Source organism: Spermophilus citellus, assembly GCF_964194105.1.
Source record: "Spermophilus citellus genome assembly, chromosome: 3".
NCBI classification, from domain to species: Eukaryota; Metazoa; Chordata; class Mammalia; order Rodentia; family Sciuridae; genus Spermophilus; species Spermophilus citellus.
The window spans coordinates 204,869,644-204,891,472 of NC_138184.1; the positions used below are offsets into that span (position 1 = coordinate 204,869,644).

At 34.5% G+C, this 21,829-nt stretch overlaps 1 protein-coding gene across 1 annotated transcript in view; it reads right to left on the reverse strand.

The window, feature by feature from the left end:
* The window catches only part of ZNF804B (zinc finger protein 804B), a gene marked incomplete at its 3' end in the record, with an annotated part of 520,665 nt that overhangs the window by 85,350 nt on the left and 413,486 nt on the right, over positions 1–21,829 (reverse strand). Inside the window, exon 2 of the mRNA XM_081287342.1 lies at positions 6,696–6,839. Within this exon, the coding sequence (XP_081143468.1) occupies positions 6,696–6,839 (144 nt within the window). The remainder of the gene's footprint in view (positions 1–6,695; positions 6,840–21,829) is intronic.

A 21,829-nucleotide genomic window follows, 5' to 3' on the forward strand; every position in this document is an offset into this window, starting at 1 on the left:
ATAGCTATTGAAGTGCCCTAAGCTAAGTACTTGGCATGTAGGAGAGACAGAAGAACCAGAATGTGGATTTTAAATTTATTTTTCTGTTAGTAGACAACCTTTCGATCAAAAAGCCTCTTAGCCAAGATGAAAGAAGTGATTTGAAAGAGTGGAACATGAGCAGGGAGCCAAGATTGGCTTTGGTTCTTTGGTCTTATAATTCTTTGCTAATAGAGTTTCCAAGGATCATTGGGTGATTCCAGGAAAGCACACATCCAACCCAACTAGGGTTTATACAATGCAAAACGAAGCAGGCAGTAAGTATGATACTATGATTCCTGGGGTGTTCCTTCCAGACACTCCAGTCTATTTCTTTTATCTTGCTTACCCTACAAATCACCTGGACTTTGACTTTTTTTTTTTTTTTGGCCACATTACAAGTATTAGTAACTTAAATTGTTATTCTGAAAAATATTATTGGGGCAATTTGAGTAATATGTGGAGACAATTTAAATCCAACTGTGTGAGCAAAGCAAGAGATAATCAGATTGAATTATTTTAGTAGTGACTGGGGTGTTCTTTTTCTCTTGGAGTCAAGGTGACGAAGATAGACTTATTTTGATATTTTTACCTGGAGCATGTAGAGATGGGGAGAATCCAAAACAATATTTTAAGAATGAATCAGTTGGAGTTCAGATCTAGGCTTCACAAGTGATGGTTCCTCCTGAGTGAAAATAAATCCTATTGTGAAGCAAAGGGAGATTAGGAGGATTAAGAGGCGCACGTGAAGGATCTAAAAGTGGGTTTGCTTTTAATATGGAAACGATTTTTGTGGGTTAATTGTATAGAGCTCCAGCTCATTTTTGTTTTAAATTGAAATAAGCCTGGGTGTTTCTGGGACAGGAGAGTCTTCAGCTGCATGTGTAGATGCACTATTCATTTCTGTATAAAATATTTGCAGCTAATAGTCTTGAGAAAGGGATTATGGCCTGAAGATGCTCTCTCAAGAAATTAATTGTTATTGACATGCTAGTTATATTAATAGTTACAGTGCTATTTTTGTCCAATTGATTGTAATTTGTATACACATTCAAATTGCTTTTAGGAATAATGCTGAAAGTTTACACAGAATTATAAGATGTTCAAGGCAATAGCTAAAATAACTGTGTTGTTTCCAAAAAACGTGAGCTGTGTATAGAGAGGCTGTCAAAGCTAGAAAAGTCATTATTTTTCCTCATTGGAGAGGGAAAAAAAAACCCTCAGCTATGTTACTGATAAACTATCTTTCTCCACAAATAATACCCCCCCAAAATAGCTTAATGTTTTTTCAAGTTACACAAAAGTATTAAATGTCCAATGAAATCCATTTAATTTGACAAATCTCAGGCTGTCTTACTTTTTTCTTTAAAGTTACATATTGACTCATTTGTCTAGAATTAAAATTTCACTATGAATGATAATATCATTTTTACAATAAAATAAACATTTAATAATACTGCTATTTAGATATAGAAAACAAGAAATCTTTAGAAATCACTTATTAAACTGAAATATACATAGTGCTTATAAATAAATGAAGGAAAAGCCAAAGGAGAATTCAAATACTATTTTACTTCTAGATTCAAGTTGTTTTATTGATGAGTAATGAAATGAATGCTACTTGAATTTGGATTTACTTCTAAGTACACCCCCAAACCCCCATAATATTATTGGAAGTTCAATAGAAGAAGCCAGATATTTCATCTGGATCCAAATGGAAAATAAATTCATGGCAACTGTTCACACTCCTCAAGCCAAAAATTATTCTTAGCCAAATTCCTATCATCATGATGATAATGATCACCCCTATGAAGGAGAGCTCTTAATGAAGCAAGACCCAAATGGACATATTTAGCTTTTAAAGTCAGGGGTGGTTTTTATTTTCTTTTTCTTTTTTTTTTTTTTTTTTTTGGTATATTTTATGTTAATGTGAACTTCCTATTTCTATACTTAAAAAATCAGTTTCATTTAAAAAGAAAATTTTAAACTCAGCTTCATCTCAAATTGAGGTGATTTTCAAAATATTTTGGGCCAAATGAATCTTTAGATGGAAGTATTTTAACATTACCCAAGAAAGCAGTCTAACAAGGCCTAGAGCAAATTTAATTATTCTAATGTTTCCCAAAGCAGGCAGCATGTACAAATATTCTCCAGAATATTAACATATTTTGAGTAAAAAGGAATTTGAAAAACTGCATTAAAGCAGTTTGCATGAAATTTAAGCTTCTTTAATATCCAGATATAAGTTGTCAATCTATACATTAAATATGCAGAAAGTATGTATTAAAAGACAGTCAGAAAATGGGAGGACATCCCAGGCAGAAGGAAGAGTTTGAGCCAAGAGGAGCAGGTGGGAAAACATAAGGCATCTTTTGAAAAACTGTAGGGAAATTCTGGAGTTCCAGGAGATAAATCTGGAAATGAAGTCAAGAGCCAGATTGTGGAGGTTTTGAATGACAGGCCCAACAGTTCAGACTCTGACTTTCAAAAGTCAGTCACCAACCACTGAAGATTTCCTAGGAGGGTAAGGAGAATACAAATCTGGTAGTTTGGGAAGTTTAATCTGACCATAGTGGATATATTGATTTGTAACAGGAATAGTACTATTATTTAGTTAGAACACTCTTGTAATGAGCCAAGGATGAGATTAAATAAGAATGGGTGAAAATCAGATTGCGAAGTGAAGACATGATGCAAAATATATTGCAAAGGAAGAATAAAGGAAATGGGATGTAGTTTCAAAGACAGTTAAAGAGATCTGAAAGAGAATGATGGTAACTTTAGCAGTGAGAAGGCATCATTTGCTCCTCCACGTATCATGCTCTGTAACTGCCCCTATGCTGTGAGGACTTCAAAAATTCAGTTCATTTGTCTTCCTTTTTTCTTAAATCAGTTTTTGACTCTCTTTTAAATGTATTTAGCATATAATTTTAAGTGTTTCAAGCATTTAAGTTATTTTAAAGTCTATTGATATATCTGTCTCTTCACTGAGGTTACTAGTTTCATGAAGGTGGGGACCAAATTCTTCCATTTTCATCAGTAACACAGTAGCACACTTCAGAAACTCAACCATGAAAGAGTATGCCCAGAAGAGTTAGAATGTAAATAAGTCTAATGATAAACAGATGTGGGCATGTAGATGCAATTAGGATTGTAAAAAGGTCGTTTTATCAAAATGTTGGAAAGCCATTGTAAATAAGATTCAGGAGAGTGAAAAAAAAAAAAGAAATTAATCAGACAGAATTCCAGAGTACAGGGCATGCTGTGCCATGCAGTCTTGACTTGAGGGAAATGGAGGGGGCAGGAGATTAGCCTGGTAGGACATACTTTCCACAGTTGTTACAAGGTGGCTGATGCCTTTCTGTTTCCTCACCTTCAGCACAGGTCAAGATCAAATGTCATAATTTGAAGAAAATTTCTCTCATCTTTTAATTCTATAAATACTCATTGTATTTATTTTTCTTAAAGTCTCGCCTGCAGATTACCTGCAAAAAATCCCCAGAATAGCAAAGCTTAAGTGAAGTTCCATCTAATAAATGAAGAAGGGATGATAGAATTAGAATCATCATTTCAAGCTGACAGTACTTGAACCCACTATTTCAGTTTAATGTTATATAAAAAAGAGACAAACAGATTGCCTTCTTACAGAAGGATATAATCTGCCCTCTGTGTTAGGGCTTGGATCTAAAATGCCCCCACCCCAAAGCTCACCAGTTGAAAGTTTGATTTCCAATTCTGTAGCAGACAGAGGAGAGAGTCTTGGGAGGGATTGGATCATGAGGGCTCTAATCTCATCAATGGATTCATCCATTAATTTAATGAGCTATTGGGAGTTGGTGGAAATTTGGAAATTGGGGCATAGTCGGAAGAAGTAGGACCTTGGGGGCCTGCCCTTGAAGGGCCCAGGTCCCTTTGATCCTTTCCTTCTTCCTGTCTTCCACAAGGTGAAAAACTTTGCTTTATTACATGATTTCCACCTTGATATTTTGATATTTTGCCTCACCACAAACCCAGTAAAAATGGAGCCAACCAAGATGCCCTTCAGTGGATGAATGGATAAAAAAAAAAAATGTGGCATATATACAAATGGAATTTTACTCAGCAAGAAAAGAGAACAAAATCATGGCATTTGCAGGTAAATGGATGGTGTTGGAGAAGTTAGCCAATCCCCCCCCCCAAAAAAAAAATGCCAAATGTTTTCTCTGATGTAAGGAGGCTGACTCATAGTGGGGTAGGGAGGGGGAGCATGGGAGGAATAGATGAATTCTAGATAGGGCAGAGGGGTGGGAGGGAAATGGAGGGGGCAGGAGATTAGCAAGGATGGCAGAATGTGATGGACATCATTATCCAAAGTACATGTATGAAGACATGAATTGGGTATCAACATACTTTATATATAAACAGAGATATGAAAAATTGTGGTATATATGTGTAATAAAAATTGTAATGTAAAAAAAAACAAAGTACATGTATAAAGACATGAATTGGCGTGAACATACTTTATATACAGAAGTATAAAAAATTGTGATCTATAGGTGTAATGAGAATTGTAATGCATTCGCTATTGTGTATTTATAAAAATAAAATCAATTTATAAAATGGAGCCAAGTTACCATAGACTAAAACTTCTGATAAACTGAGCCAAATAAATCTTTCCTCCTTTAAATTGATTTTCTCATCACAGCAATTTAAATCTAATACACCCTCTAATATATTCTTGTCATAAAAAAATCAAAGTCTGAATTTGACTAGATTTCTACCTATAAAGCCAGTTTGAAGGGAACATAGAAGAACTAGAAAAATATGGGACAAATTAAAAAAAAAACCACAAGTATAGGAAGAATTCTGCAAAATATTCAATATGGGAAACAGATTGCAAGGAGTAAGATTTTAAAAAGGAGTGAAAAATCTATAAATTAAAATATGTTAAAAGAACTTAAAGACATGTTGACATGTCAAAAGTAGGGGATTATTTTGGGATATTGATTTTAAAGAACCCAAATTTATAAATCATTTGTGAGATAAGTAGGGAAACAAGATATTCACAAATTACTGTTAGATTTTAGAGATGATAATGCTATGTTTTAAAAGTATCATTATATATCTCAAAATACTTTAAGATAAAATTCTATAATGTCTGGAATTTGCTTCAAAATAATGTAGTAGTGGTTAGAGGTGGGGTTAAGTGGTGATCACATAAATGAAAGATGATTATCATTGAAGCTGTGTAATAGACATATAGTTCACTTTTATACATGTTTAACATTTTTCATTTTTAATTATTTTAAAATACAGGTTCCTAGGCTTTATATCAGAATTCTTAAATTAGAATATCTGAGGATTATTCCAGAAATGTGCATTATTAACAACTTTTGAGGTGATTATTATTTACACAAGGATATGGTGTCTATAGTCCTAGAATAATTTATTCCATTGATCTTGCTCTTGCCAGAGAAATGGAGCCAATTATGTACACATGTCTTATCCTTAAAGACAGAAGCTGTGTCTTCCTTTGCTCTGTATTTCCAACAGCCATATACTTCATATACACTAAATAAATATAAATTTAAAAAATTATGTTCTCTCAATAAATATTTTATGTGTAGAGTGCATAAGATTTACTCACAGATTTCAACCCATAAAGTCCATTTTAGCATCAGAAGTGTTGACCCTCTCACAGCTGTTAGCATGAATTCTCTGGCTATGTGGAATTTCTTATTCAGTGACATCTAATACTTCTAATTCCTAAATTGCCAAAATCTCCGTACCATCAAAGATAAAGTCGAACAGGATGTGAATAATTTTCTCCTCCTTTACAGTCAAGTAGAAGTATATAATATTAGCTGTCATGGGTAGAATATCTATATTGATATCAGAGATGCATATAAGACTTTTTAAGAAAATGAACTGAAATGTGACTACCTGCCATTATTAGCCCTTGACTTTGTCTGTTTAGATTTTTTGCTTGTGTACTTAAAATGGTTTATTAATTGGGCTGGGGATGTGGCTCAAGTGGTAGCGCGCTTGCCTGGCATGCGTGCGGCCCGGGTTCGATCCTCAGCACCACATACCAACAAAGATGTTGTGTCCGCCGAGAACTAAAAAATAAATATTAAAAATTCTCTCTCTCTCTCTCTCTCTCTCTCTCTCTCTCTCTCTCTCTCTCTTCCCCCCCCTCTCTCAATCTCTCTTTAAAAAAAGTGGTTTATTAATTAACAATTTTGACACTATTAAAAAGAATATTCTTAGGAAGTTTTAACCTATCATTGAAAGTTGTTCTCCTAGAGATCTTTGAATCTTTAAATAATAATAAAAAAATGGATCATAATAGACCATGCGATAGATTCTGTCCTAGTACTCACTTTGGTGAGTTTGGTGATTTTAAGTGTGACACTATTTTTACTGTTTTTGTTGGTTCCTGGTTTTCACACATAAAAATAAATAAGTCAGTCTACTCTTAGATCATCCCTAAGTTCACCTCCAGTTTTATGGTACTTCTAGGAAAAAAAATGACCTCACCTAACATTTAAACAGAAAACAACCTCTCAAGGAAGAAAAAAGACATAAATGATATCACCTCAGAGTCTTAGGTGGTAGTAAATAATGCTAAATTCATCCAATTCTGTTCTGAAGGTATAAATCTAGGGATATGAAGGATTGTCCCCACTTTGGCTTACCTGCTTATGAGCATGATCATAAGAATTAATATGATTGTCAAACTCCTGGTGTTTGTGATACTGCTTGTCACATAATTCACAGTAAAAGTTTGCCTTTACGTCTTCCAGGGCCTTTGCTGTGGACTTTTCCTTTTCTGAAAAATCCTTTAAAAAACAAAAAAGGCAAAAAAAAATATTGGTTATATTTCTCTCTGATAGCATAGCCAGATATCATATTAATCAAATTGGCATTTAATACTTTTGTGACTAAAAGCTAGGGTGAGACTCATTATTTCCTGGAAAAGTATGACACGGTAGAAGTAACTTCGAGTTTAGCATTAACCCTAACATGTAAATCAACATATGAGTTCTGTCAAAGAAGCCCTGGTCTTTACTCATCCTTCCTCTTGTTGCCTATTTCCAGGTTGTGATTCTGCCTGGTAATTAAGCACTCTCTCTGTTCCTACTGTATCTCCTTTATTGACTTTCTGTGTCCCATGTGATTTCACAGTCCACCAGCAGCCAATCAATCAATCCAGTACATACACTCCTCTAGGAGTGCCTTCATTCACACTATAGTTAGAGCCTGATGTACCTTATAATCTCCAACTCCAGCCTAATTATCTTCCACAAGCATTCATTCCTGCTAGACAGTCTAGCCTTTGGGTTTCTCTCTCTCTCTCTCTCTCTCTCTCTCTCTCTCTCTCTCTCTCTCTCTCTCTCTTTTGATACCAGAGATTGAACTCAGGGGCACTCAACCACTGATCCACATTCCCAGCCCTATTTTATATTTTATTTAGAGACAGAGTCTCACTGAATTGCTTAGCACCTTGCTTTGGCTGAGGTGGGCTTTGATCCTCCTGTCTCAGCCTCTTGAGCTGCTGGGATTACAGGTGTGTGCCACCATGCCTGGCTTAATTTTTTTTTTAACATTTATTTTTTTTTAGTTGGACACAATATCTTTATTTATATGTGGTGCTGAGGATAGAACCCAGGGCCTTGCACATGCTAGGCAAGCACTCCACTGCTGAGCCACAACCCCAGCCCAGCTTCATGTTTTTTTAAAAACCATTATCATTACAACTTTAAGGATATTTTATCTCAAACAGTTTTAGCTATATCATTCCCCTCCTTAAAATCCTGTTGATTCTCTCATTGCCTGTGGATTCATTGTGACAAGTGGTTACTATGTATGAACTATGTATCAGGTAGTTGTGTTACCTCAAGTATTCCTCAAAACAACCCCATGAGATTAATTCTATTTTTACCTGCATTTTACAAATGTATCAACCAATGCTCAAAGAGATCATATATTCCTGGTCACTAAATTTATAAGTGGAAAAGGGATTTGAATCTGACAACCTGTTCCTAGGCCCTGTGATAACAAATGGCTTAGACTTGCCATTCCCTTTAAAGCCTACCCCTGGATATGCCATAAAAGCTTCTTCCTACCATGCCAGCAACATCTCATATCAACCCTTGCTCCCATACTGTCCTCTTTAATTCTATCCCTAGGTATGCAATTGGCTTTAACTTCATTCATGTCTATTGCTCCGTCAAAATCTTTGAGGAAAGGAAACATTTTATTCATTTTTGTGTCTACAATGTTAAACACCATATTGTCTAGTTCAGGACATTTATGCTTTACATAAATTAATGCATAATGCCCATACCTCTCTACATGTCCTAGTTTATTTTCCTAGTGCCAATTGAATGGGTGACTGTATGTAGTAGATGACACACTTTCATATAAAGAATGATAAACACATTAAAGGCTTGAGTTTACTTTCATTTCTCCCAAATGACCAACCTGCTAATCAAAGAAATCAGACCATAAGCCTACATGATAGATATGTCACTGACCAGATTTTTAAAAGTAACAAAAATAATTTAGGCAGTTTTCACAAAGGCAGGTGAAGTTACGAGACAATTAATTTAGACATGGAAGCATAGTGATTCAAGTTCAAATACAACAGGGAAAAACAAATGGCAACCAGCAAAAAGAGCATGAGTATCTTTAACAAACAGAAGAGTAGACCAAATATCTTGATTGCTTATCCAAGAGACCAGAAGAAAGAATTTGGTGACATTCTAGGACAATGGACACAAAAGCTACTGAATAGGATATATTCAGTGATTTTTGGGACAAAAATCTAGGTGCTCAAAGAACCAAGATAATGGCCTGCTGATGTAGTCACTGTTGAGAGCCAATGCAGGCAGATAGCACTGAGGCAGTGCAAAATCTCTTCATGCAGTAGACTTAGCATCAGGAAACCATTATTTCTTATCTGGTGTTTTCCCCTTCTCCTTCCTTCCTATAATTCCAGGGTCTGGAGTAGAACTACAGGTTACTTATTTTCTGTTTCTTTATTATGTCATTGGAACAACAGGCTTAGAAAACTAATCATGTACCTTGGACATTGGTTAACTATGCCTTGATGATCAAAAACACCTCAGTCTCATGAACCGAAGCAAGAAATAATTGAGAATTCAGACTTGATCTGCTGGAAAAAAATGTATTCCTTTATTAGTCTAGATTATGTGGGGTATTCTATGATAATAACTCAATGGCCAGGAGTAAGATCCACTGAGGGAGGGAGGAAGGAAGGAAGGAAGGAAGGAAAGAAGGAAGGAAGGAAAGAAAGGGAAGGGGCAAAGGAAGAGAGGGAGGGACAGGGTAAGTGAAGGAAAGAGAAGGAGAGAGAGAAAAAGAATTGTAAGACTCTTTGACAAATTTGAAATTGAGGCTGAGCTGGATAAGCAGCCAAGTTTGCTCTTCATAAGTGATCCACACCTTCTGTCTATGATCTTACCCAGTGTGAGGTAGGTCTGTTCTAGAGTGTGAAACTGAACTATCTACTCAGATGGTGCAGAGTGAGGCCAGCTATATATACCAGAAGGCTGGAGAATAAAGTCTCAGATTGGTGGAGGTGGCACAGACACCCAACTTACTGTTTAGTAGAGGAGGTAACTAATGTTTAGTGATGGCAGGGTTTGTACAGATCAGAGAGCTAGGTAATGGTAAAGTGGGAGCACATTAATCACTGGGTCATGCTGCCTCCTCCACCTAACCATTCATTTATTCAACTAACCATTAAGTATTTGTGCATTCAAGAATCTCTTATGGAGCAACTTCTAAATGTCCACTTGTTCCTGGGTGTTACTCTCAGAAGTTTCTATAATGTGGGATAGAATTACATGTAAAGAGAGAAAAAAAAAACATAAATTGTGATAGAGTAATAATAATTGCAAGTTGCTAAAGAGGAGTTATCAAGTTCAGACTGATTAATTGGAAGACAAAGGTCAGGTTCTCTCTCTTTTCTTTAGCTGTCTTCCTTTTCCTGTCTCAGTTAAATACACTGTAAACATGCAGTACTTTTTGGCTTTGTGTTGGGTAATAGGGTATTTTACTGATAAAATAGCTCCCCAAGTAAATTAACATTTACTTTCTGAAATTATTGCATAATCTTTAAATATATTTGAAGATGTGGAATAAATACAAAAAGAGCAAAAAAATAGCCATCATTTCTGTCAGTAAATTTTAATTATAAAAATGAATAAAACTGGCATATAAGATATAATTCCTTTATTTTTCTTTTCACAATTTGCTTAGTGGAAGATGTTTTTGGAAGTTTGTTTAATAGAATAGAACATTTATGAAATAAAAGGAAGCTTCTTGTTAATCATTCTCAATTTTCCATTAAAATGTTGAAAATCAATTACAAATTGAGTATGACAGTTATCATAGCAAGAGTCATTCCAAAAATATTAGGTAACATCAATGGGCATTTTATGGTGTAATTTAATAAAGAGTCTGTATAATTAATTACTTTTTAAAATTAATGTTGTGGGTGTGAGGAGAGAATATGTACTTTTTCACACAAAGAATTTTTCTCATGCTTATAATAGATGTGTCCATAAAGTGACAAGTATTCTGAGTAGAAGAATACATTTACTTAGAAACATGGATATTTGCTAACAAATTATTTTTATTTTTGTAATAATCATTACACACTAACACTCATCGAGCTAGCCTTATAAACCAAAAATATGCCAGATGCATGTTAATTCACTTAATGTTCATGATGACCCCTGTACTATGTTCTGTTATTACTCCATTTAAAGCCATGGGAAGCAATGGCACAAACACAGGTTGAAGCTCATACAGTATTGAAGACCCTGGACCAAGCTCAGATCTGCCTGATTTCAGAGCTATTTAACTACAATGCTCATAGCTACCCCAATGACTTAGTCTTATCCAGATGCCAGGTAAGTCCAGGTTATCTCTGCTAACTTATTTGTGGACTCAGGGTGATGCAGAACCTTTAACTCCCAGAGAATGAAAAACTAATTATAATTTTAAAGACCTATAATGCTCTTGAAACTGAGATATGGGCGTAAGGAAAAAAGGTAGTAGTCCTGTTCCATTGGTTGTGAATATGTGCCCTGATTATAAAAACAGAAAAAAGAAAAGAAAGAAAGAAGAAGAAATCAGTTGTGGTTCTTCCTATCTTCTTGATGGTAATACCAGTTCAAAGCTTTGGGGACTGAATTCATATTTTTTATTTACATGATAGCCTGCATTTGACCTTAGACTACTACATACAAGTGATTGATTTAATAATTCTAATATCTTCCAATTGTTCTATTTTATTGTCGCCAACTAAAATCTTCCTTTAAAATCTGTGCATTTTCTTCTCTTTCAATGAAGTTTCTGTTGCTGACTCAGGAATTTCCTTTGGCTCCATTGCTTCCCTGCATTTTTGTTACAGGTTGGGTAACACAAACTTGATTTAGAGTTTTTTTTTTCACTCATTTTTCTTATTTTTATAATAGGGAAAAAATTTGCCTTAGAAAACTGAGTGCTAGCCTCTCTTAAAGCAATTTCAGCACTAAAGATTTCAGTTATCAGTAAAAATTAAGGGGAATAATAATAAGTAGCTGGCAGTATATTTGAGTAAAAATGAGATATTTTTAGAGAAGCACTTATCATTCAGCACTGCAAATGCAGGTGGTGAAGTCCAGAGTGCACCACTTCATGATGGCTAGAAAAGGCCAAAATTGCCACCTCAAACATGCTGTTTGGGCAAAAGGGTAATTTAGAGCTTGTCATTTTGAGCTACTGCAGATACAGAAGGAGCACCAAAAATGTTACCATTTAGTAAGAGAAATTTATATCATTATAGGAAAATTTCATCCATACAGATAGATCCCTTTCTGCAGTAGGATGAGGGTGACCTTAACATCACTAGAGACTCAGAACCAATGGGAAGGCAGACTGAGCTCTATGTGGAAAACCATTTCCGGGTTCAAGGTGTTTTTCCTGGATCTTAATCAGACTATTTTGCATCACTTCTTCCCTTGATTCAGAGAATGATGGCATTAAAGTGTGAAGTCCAAGACAACTTCTGAAGACTCTAGAAAGTTTAGTGATTTGAGTTTCCAATGTGTACAGCAAGTATGAGTGTTATCAAACTTCTCTTTGTTTTTCTTCTATTAATCTATTTTTTTCTTTCAGGAAGTCTCAGCTAAAAACTAACAAATTAAAAAAGTACATTTTATCTCCTACATGATGTTTGGATGTTTTTTTGTGCATGTATTTATATGTGCATGTGTGTGTTTTTATCATTGAATGCATCATTGAATGCATGTGACATTAGAAAAACCTTTTTTAAAAAAATACCATTCTGAATCTACAATTTGGGGGGGGGGGTTACTGGGGAGTTAAACCAAGAGTGCTCTACCACTGAGTTACATCTGAAGTCATTTTTAAAATTTATTTATGTATTTATTTATACATCTTGAAACAGGGTCTTGCTAACTTGCTCAGGCTGGCCTGGAACTTCCTCTTGTCTCAGCCTCCCACATCCCTAGGATTACAGGCGTATACTACCATGCCTTGCTACAAAACAAATCACTGGTGGAAATTTGAGCAAATGAGAGAAGCCCTTGTCATCTTTTGCCCACTATCAGTACCTAAGCTATCAAATTAAATTTTGTTTATATAATTAGGGTTTTCAGAGTTTTTTAAAAAAAATCTCACCATACATACACACACACACACACACACACACACACACAAATATGTATATTTGTGTGTGTGTGTGTGTGTGTGTGTGTGTATGTATTACTTTGGACTATTTAAGAACTGCACACATAAAACACATAGTTAAGAGAGTATCATAAAGGCTTAATTAACATTAAAATTATTTGTATTGATTTTCTCAAAGTTGTGACTACTTTTGTAAAAGCAATGCTCTTTGCATTCTATAGCCTCTCGTATGTTGCTTGTTACTTAGAAAAAAACTCAATAACCAATTGAAATTAATAAACAACTAGATCAGAGAATGTGTTTCCCACTACTACACACATAGATAACATGAACTTCCCTGGTGACATAAACCATCATGGAGCTTTAACTGTTGGAAAATGGTAGAGTAAATGAGTATGAAGTCAAACATATCCACCTTTTAGGCTATTATTATAATTTTATTAAATGTTGATTTTGAGGTCTAAGGAGATTATTGAAAAATTATTCTGAAGAAATTAAAGTTGGTAAATGCACGTAGATTAACAAATAGAACTATAGGTTCTTGATGCTCAATGCTTTTTCCATTTTACTACAATCAGTTGTTTTCCATACAATTAATTATGAAGCAATTATAGGTTTCCTAGATTTGGAAGAGGATATTTGCAAAAACTTGGACCTTTCATCCTTTTCCTGGGAAAGTATGATGTTGTCCACTTGATGGTTGTGAAAGAGAGTTTTTCTTCTTTTATTAATGATTCATTCAACATGTCCATATTAAAAGGTGAATCAATTAGCATGTGAAATTTCCTCTGGGTGTCCTATATTAGGGACAATTCAGTATCATTTCTAACTTGAAAAGAATAAAAAATTTCTGACTTCTAGTCAGATGCAAGAGTCTTTATTGCACTGGTGTTCATGAAACAACAAATATTTAGAGATTGTTTATGTAATTGCTTATTTTATAGAAACTTCCTAATCTGCTACAACTTTTAAAAATATGTAATTTTTTAGTTGTAAATGGACATAATACCTTTATTTTGTTTATTTATTTTTATGTGGTGCTGAGGATAGAACCCAGTGCCTGACATGTGCGAGGCAAGCACTCTCTTGCTAAGCCACAACCCACCCCAGCCCCCCTAATCTGCTACATTTGAACAGAGATTATTTTTGAGGATTACAAACGTTTCCATTAGAACCCCTGTTCATCAGGACTCAATACCACCAACTTCATCTTCCCCAGCACAAATTTATATACAATTCTTCCACCAAAAAATACTTTAAAAAAGAAATAAGGAAGTCCCAGGTGCATTCTATGATAACCATAATAGGAGCTATTATTTTATTTCTTAATTATGTTTTTCTGCCTCAGGAAAAAAGAGGTGGGAATAATTTCCATATTATTTGCTGATCTGATACAGATGCTACATTCAGCCCTTATCAGCAAAATGAAGCAATATCCTTAGGTGAAGAAAAAGAGGTTCATGTTCAATAAATACCCATCAAAGAATGCACAAATGAATAATGAAGGAAGGAATGAATATATTTGATTTCTTTCTTTCTTCCCCGTGATTCATTGTGATAAAAGGGAAAATTGGAAATCCTGAAATATATATGGAAGTGTTAAAACCCATATAACTTCATAACATAAAGACAGATTTCCCCAATAATAATGTATCAACATGAATTGACCAATTGCAACACACTAACCTACCACATTATGCAAAATTTTAATAATAGAGAAGGTTTGGGAAGAGTTATGGAAACCATGTACTATCTGCTCAGATTTTCTCTATACTGAGAACTACTCTGAAAATAAAGTCTACTAATTAAAGAAAAGGATGTGAAATCAGTTACATATTAATAGATCTACCTTCACTGAACACAAAGAATAACCCTGAATGGTGTAAGAATAATCTAATCCATGCAATGTGCTGCCTATAGCTGAGCAGAAGTCATGGAGAATGACAAATGCAAGCTATGCTGGGTGGTAAGATTTTAAGACTCTCGGTTCCCTTCTGTCATTTCCTATAAGACAGACAGCAACACTCAGCAACTCTGAAGAAAAATGGGGCCTACCGACAGACCATATTTATGATCATTAGGTCCACTGGAAATTCAAGGGTAATGTTTCTGTATTGGAAGGAATGATTTTGAAAGTGTTTCTTGTGTGGGTGTATAAAATATAAGAAAATAGGTTTTCTTCTTCCAGACTGACAATACTGTTCCATTTATAAAGATAGTAATTACCACCCCATCAATTCAGCCCACAGATATATATAACTGTAATGAATATAGACATATTGCATTCATCTAAATTGAATACATTTAAATGAATACATCCATTGTGCATCAGACAGGAAGTACATTCATTTAGCCATTACTCCTGCTGTAACTACTTATTGTAAAAATGCAATTAATAGTGTCTGACATTTCATTTTCTAATAGAAGAGAAATCAATGAAAAATGTCAGTTAACTAGTTTTCTGGGAATTTGCTAGTGACACCTGCTCAGTTACAAACCATTTTTATTTAATTCCAAATTTGTAACAGCTATCTAGGGGATAAGTGATCATTAAGAGATGCGGACCTAGACACTATTTCACCTTTGATTGGGAATTGAGTGAAAATACGTTTTCTTGAATAGATTCAGTGATTTTCAAGTAAGTTCCATTCTTTAGCCTTCTTTAGTCAAATATTAATCTCTACAGAGCCGAGAGTACATCTGCTAAAGTAGGCCTGGAAACTCCTGAGGTGGGGTGTTAAAATAGTATAAAGCCAATAGCTTGCTTTTAAGGACAAGCAAGTCTAATACCTACTGAAACTCCAAGGGCATGCAATTTTCCTGAATATCTGCTCTCACATCTAAAAATAAGTCTGTTATCTTTGCTTATTTTTTTTAAATAACCAGAGATGTTTAAAAGGTGATTTAGCTAACAAATGCAACGTATTGTTTCAAACTTGCTGTTCCAGGCTTCTATCAATTGAAATTCTAATAGGTAATTTACTATCAAACTTAGCAATTGTGAAAGAAGCATGTTTTTTGGTCTCAAATTTTGAAACATAGAGCTGAGAAAATGCGTCCAAGTAAAGAAAATCTTTTAAAAATGCTAATTTACTTTGAGAAAGAGACATTCAGAAGGGCCAGCAGAAATGCTATAAACCAGGTTATGATCATTTTAAGATAGATCATATAACAATGCACAAACGCTTGGCTCCATTTTCATATAATTTGGCAGAAATATTTGTCACTTATGCTTCATCTTTTAAATATCCTTATTAGAGAACTCTGCAAAACTTGAATTAGACTTCAGAAATCCTCAAAAGAAAAACTGCATATGAGTTTACGTACATACACTTGCTTTCTTGAAAAAAAATTAAAAATGCTTGCCATTTAGAGACTCAGAGCCTGATTAGCTGGAAACTGGGACCAGAGGTAATCCGTGTCATAATGAACGACAGGACTGATAATACAGCCCACCAGACTGTGGAGAACAGTCTACAGGCATAAAAGATTGTCACAGCTGCTTGAGCAATTGGAAGCCCCACATTTATTGCTAACACTAACATCAGCTCAACAAGCTACTCTGAGCTGTGCTTCAATCTATTGTTTGTGTGGAAAATGTGCAAGTTGTGTATAGAGCAAATCTGTAAAAGAGGTAACTGCTATAGAAAAGCATGTGCGGGTCCATTGTAAAACAAGAGAAGTAAAAATGTTAGAATCATGAAATTGGAAGGAACCTCAGAAATCCTTTCCCAGATAAAGGAATTTAATCCAGGAGAAGCTCTGGATTGACCAGGCTTATGCAATATGATAAGAAGCAGATCCAGGATGAAAATTCAAGTCCTTGACTCTTGCTTTTGACACCCATGGATGAGCAATTTATTCTGTGGAGTCTATTTTCACATTTGAAAAACGAGATTGGTGTAGGGGACCAAATGTTTGTGTCTTGGAGACTCCAAAGATATATAAATGAATAACTGGAGTCCTTAATGCACAGAAGTAGAGAGAGAACTGTATTCTCTTTGCTCAAGTCAGATAATCATAATTAAAATTTATTTAACAACATAGTTATAACATATTTAAATATTACATTCTTTATTTTGGGGATGTCAGAAATAGGAATTTTTGTTTCACATTATCTGCTAAAGAAGGAAACAGAATCACTCTTACTAAAGACCTTCTGTTTCCTTTATTCTTTTAAGTCTTAAAAACAAATGGAGTTGTTTTACTCCATTGTTACTAGTTTTAGACTGTTATAATGAATTGAGTAATGAGCTAAGCCAGTGTTAAAAACTGGTTTTAGAAAGGCAAAAGGTAGCTCCTTCTCTAATGTAAGAAAAGCATCTAAAATGAAAGATAAGACAAAGCAAAAAGATTTAAAAAAAACCCTCACATATAAGATGTTTAATTTGTTTTAAAGATATTTATATGCTGTCCCTGAAGGTGTGTAGTAGGATAGGGATTTAGCTGTGTGTGAAGGTTTGGATTACTTACTCTGCTAGTCCACTGTGCAAGATAATATGCAATCCCTGTTTTTAAGAAACTCTTAGACCACCTGCAGAGAAAGGATTAATTCACAGGATAGGAAGGGCAACTCAAAGGTGCATGTAATCATATGGTGGAGATTTAAAGTGCTGTGTGCATTTAGAGAAAGGAAATAGTCATGCTGCTCCCCAATGTACCTATACAGCTAAGCAGAATAAATCTTATTAAGATAGAATTTTATAATGGGTCTAAATTAATAGTGTTAGGTTATATTCTTACATATAAAAAAAATCAGTGATATTTGGTGGACTCTTTAATTCTGGGGTTTAAGACGATGAAAATATACTCCTGAGAATGAATGAACTTCCATTTGGTAATGAGAATAATAGACATTTTACTGTACGTACTAATAAGCCAGAAGCCATACAAACTTTAGATAGGACGTAATTCCTATCCCCCATTTCCTCTTAGCAACCCATTGTAATTTCTGACCAACATCTGAGGTACCAATCATGATCCTTACTGTGTCATGTACTCCTTGTGATTATTTTCCTGGTCATCTCTTTTGTACTTTAATTTCCTTGGTTCATAGCCTTTGTACACAGTCTGAATTCACTTTGAATTGGCAAAAGCACAATCAAATGATTTTTTTTTTAAATAATACCTATAGGCTTTGTTATTTCCATTCATTATGCCATGGAAAGCCCTGATTCTGGCTTCAATTGGCTTAAAAGCTCTGCTGCAATTCTGGGCTGGAAACTGTGTCCTCATTAATAAGTCTACTTATCAGCAGATCTTTATTCTATGCTAGCTACAGTCATGGCAGGGGACATTTAAATCCCCTTTAGAGGAAAAACCTCCTCTTCAGTACAAAACAAAAATTTTCATTGATAGGAAGAAATGATACCCTTAGGCACCTAAATAATGATTCCTTAGGTTTTTCCTAGGAATATCAGCAAAAGGACAGATAAGAGTATCCCTCCTCATTTATTGCATATTTGAATATCAAAATGGCTAAGCAATGGATACCATGCAAGAAGGAACACCAAAGGAAAAAAAATTGGGGAAGTAAAACCCAAATGAGGACCATGACTCAAGACATGGAAATGGAAAGAGAAAAGAGATATCTGGGGGAACGCAGGAGTCCAGATTTCCCCTGTGAGGGGTAGAAGAGAAGGCTAATGAGGAAAGGATCAAGTTTGTGGTGTGGACCCAAATTTAAAAACTAGATGTTGGATGGGAGAGAAAGAAAACATCATAAATATTTCCTCATTTCAAGGTAATGTTTTAGCCAAATTGTATTTGTAAAGGAGTGGGGGACATATCTGTTTCAGGATTGTCCATAATTTGAAATTTATTTGTGTGAACTTGAAAATTTAGGAAAATTAACACTATTTACATCTATGAGGATCAATATTTCATTTAATCAGTCTTGGCCTTGACAGTCCATGGGCTGGACCAAATCATCAATGTTTCTCATGAAAGTCTTTTGTCATGTAATATTCATGGGATTGTTTTTAGGTGCCTAAGTATCTTGCAGTAAACTTAAGAAATTTATGGTCTTATTTTGGGATTTTTATAAACCAGGACAGGAATTCAAAGCTTAGAAATAAATTCGCAAAATAATTATCAAGCTGTGACTATTTTAGGTGCTATTGGAACTGCAGAAGAGTTGGAAGGTATTATCCCTTTAGTAAAAGCATGCATAGGTAGTTAATGAAGGTAAAATTTTGGAAAATAAATAGCACTTTACAAGGAATTAAGAGTAATGAGGAGGTACAGAGATTGGGGCAAGAGAAGTCTTTCATTCTGATTTAACCACTTCCAAGCTCAATAGCCTTTAGTGTCACTTAGGTTCTATATAATGAATATAACGATGTCACTCTCACAGAATGGATGTAATGATTAAGTAAGTTCAGACATCAAATGTACCATAGTTCCAAGCATCACACAGCAGTTATTATATATATATATATATATATATATATATATATATACACACACACACACACACCTATGTATAGATGTATTTATGTATGTGTATATGCGTTTGTGTGTGTATATATATATAGATAGAGATATGAATGCATATTTGTGTATATATATATATAATATATACATGTGTGAAAAAAAGACATACTTGCCAAGGAATTAGCAAAAATGGAAAGATTAAAAGCAGAAATGATGTCTAGGAAGTTCTGTGTTTTGAAATTAGTTATTAAAAATGGAGGAGCAGTTGGGAATTTAGCTCAGTGATAGAGCAGCATGTGCTTAGCCTGCATAAGAGCTTGGGTTCAATCTCCAGAATCAAAACAACAGCAGCAGCAGCAACAACAAAACAGAAGAGTCAGTATGTCCAGGAAGCCAGGAGAGTCCAGTTCTGGAGTTGAATAGCCTGAGTTTAAGGTGAATCTCTATCACACACAGGTGTGGGGTACTCAACAATTTGAAACAATTTGACCTTTATTCCTTTCCTTCATCTGTAAAACCTGGATATACAATAAGAGTAACTAACTCATTGGTCCATCGTACTGATTATGGAAACAAATCAAATAAAATGCCATTGTACAAGTCTCAAGTTACTATTGCATTTTGTAATTTCTAGGTCCTGTTTTGTGGTATTTTATTTTTTCAGAGTTTAACAGTAAATATAAAAATATGGCATTAGATTTGAGTGTGATGCACTTTATATATACATACATACACACACACACATACACACACACACACACACACACACACACACACATATGTTTATATAGGCAGGTCAGAGTTTAGAGCAGAAGTGTCAGGCTTCAGAACAGAGATGTGAGGTTGAGTCTTAAAGATCCCACTATAGACTCTGTAAAGAAGGGGAAGTCTAGTGTCTCACAACTCACAGCCAAACAATGCAAATAAATAAAGAATGAGCCCATAAGTTCCAATAAAAAGGATTTCTTCCCACAGGGAAAGGATGTAGTTATCTGTACCCAGCTGAGTGATGTACTATGTGGATGACAAGGTTTTCCTCCTACGAGACTAGTTTGTGTCGCAGAATAAAAGGGGAAAAAAAAATCCAATGCAAAAACAAGCAGAAGCCTCAGTCAGATACTTAATCATGGTCCTATGAGGGCTCTAGTGTCCTTTATTGCTGACTCTTTTATTTCCAAACTCCCTATGGCACTATATTCCAGATAAGTTACTTGTTAGAAATAATGCTCTTTGCATTAAACATACAGTTTCCTTACTGTAAGCAGGCTGTGCCTTCAGCTCAAGATGGTGAGCTGGCTTCCTGGCCTGGTCTTTTGCTATTGTGTCCTTTAGATTATTGCCAGTGGTCTCAGTACAAATGGACTAGTTATTTTAAGTACATTTTTGTTATTTATAAACATTTTAGATATTTTTGTTTTCTTTCTGCTACCTTATAGAAAATAGTTATTTAAAATTTTAGTAATTCATGATATGTAGAAACCTATTCTCCAGATGAACAATGCTTGTTTAGTCCACAATGACATATGTTAGTCTTTATTACATTTATAGTGAAAATATTCCTTAAGTGTCATGACAAATTACCTCAAGGTCACTTTATCTTATATTTCGTATAAAATATAATAGCTTATAATTTTTTAACTGATTTTTTTTGCCTTGGGACCTAATTGATTCCATAATGTTTTCATTGAAAGGAAAAAAATGTAATCTTGCAAATGCTGTTAATACTATTGGGGGCATATAAGCTCTGACTCAGGGTGAACACAAACATGCAGGGTGATTAGAAATGACTGCACCTATGCCCTTTATTATAAATATCAAAATGGCAAGGATCAACTTTTGAGATCCTTAATAAAAAGTCCATACCTGCACAAATTATTTTGTCTTGTTTAGCAATTAAAAACAGCATATTTGAGGCTGGGGTTGTGGCTCAGTGGCAGAGTACTTGCCTAGCATGTGTGAGGCATTGGGTTCTATTCTCAGCACCACATATCAATAAAGAAAAAAAAAAGGTCCACTGACAACTAAAAAACAAACAAACAACAACAACAAAAACAGCGTATGTGTGTGGGTAGCAGGGGTGTAGCATTCCCAGAAAACATTTCCATTCTAACCCATTTGCCTTAAATCCACTCATTATTTGATCAAGCTGGTGTCATAATCAAACATGTATTTGCAAATATTTAATTATCTGTTTAGGCTTTCTGTGTCTAGCTAATATTTTCATGAAAATGTTGACACACACAAGTCTATTCATCAATCATCTTTAATGACCAGATCTGTTTATGAGAACAAACAAGATATCACTATTTTAAAAACTTCTAATATCATGTAAGCATTCAATTTGCTAAACAATTGAATGATAATTTCTTCACATAGAAATCAGGTCATATTTTTTTCAATATTCAAAACTTAAATTTTTAAAATTTCAATTTTCTTCTGTCTTTATTCAACTAAATGAAATCTAACTAGACCAACCTGTGCATAAATTGTCTTTCAACAAGAAGAAACATTCAAGAACTTAAGTGTTCTGAAGAGTTGAATATGAATTCTAATGAATATCCAAGCAGCATGTATAAAATTAAGACCTAAGATTCCTGTTTTCTCATTATTAAAATTTCAAAAAACATTTCTCTCCTTTTTATATGACTATAGCAGTTACAAAAAAAGA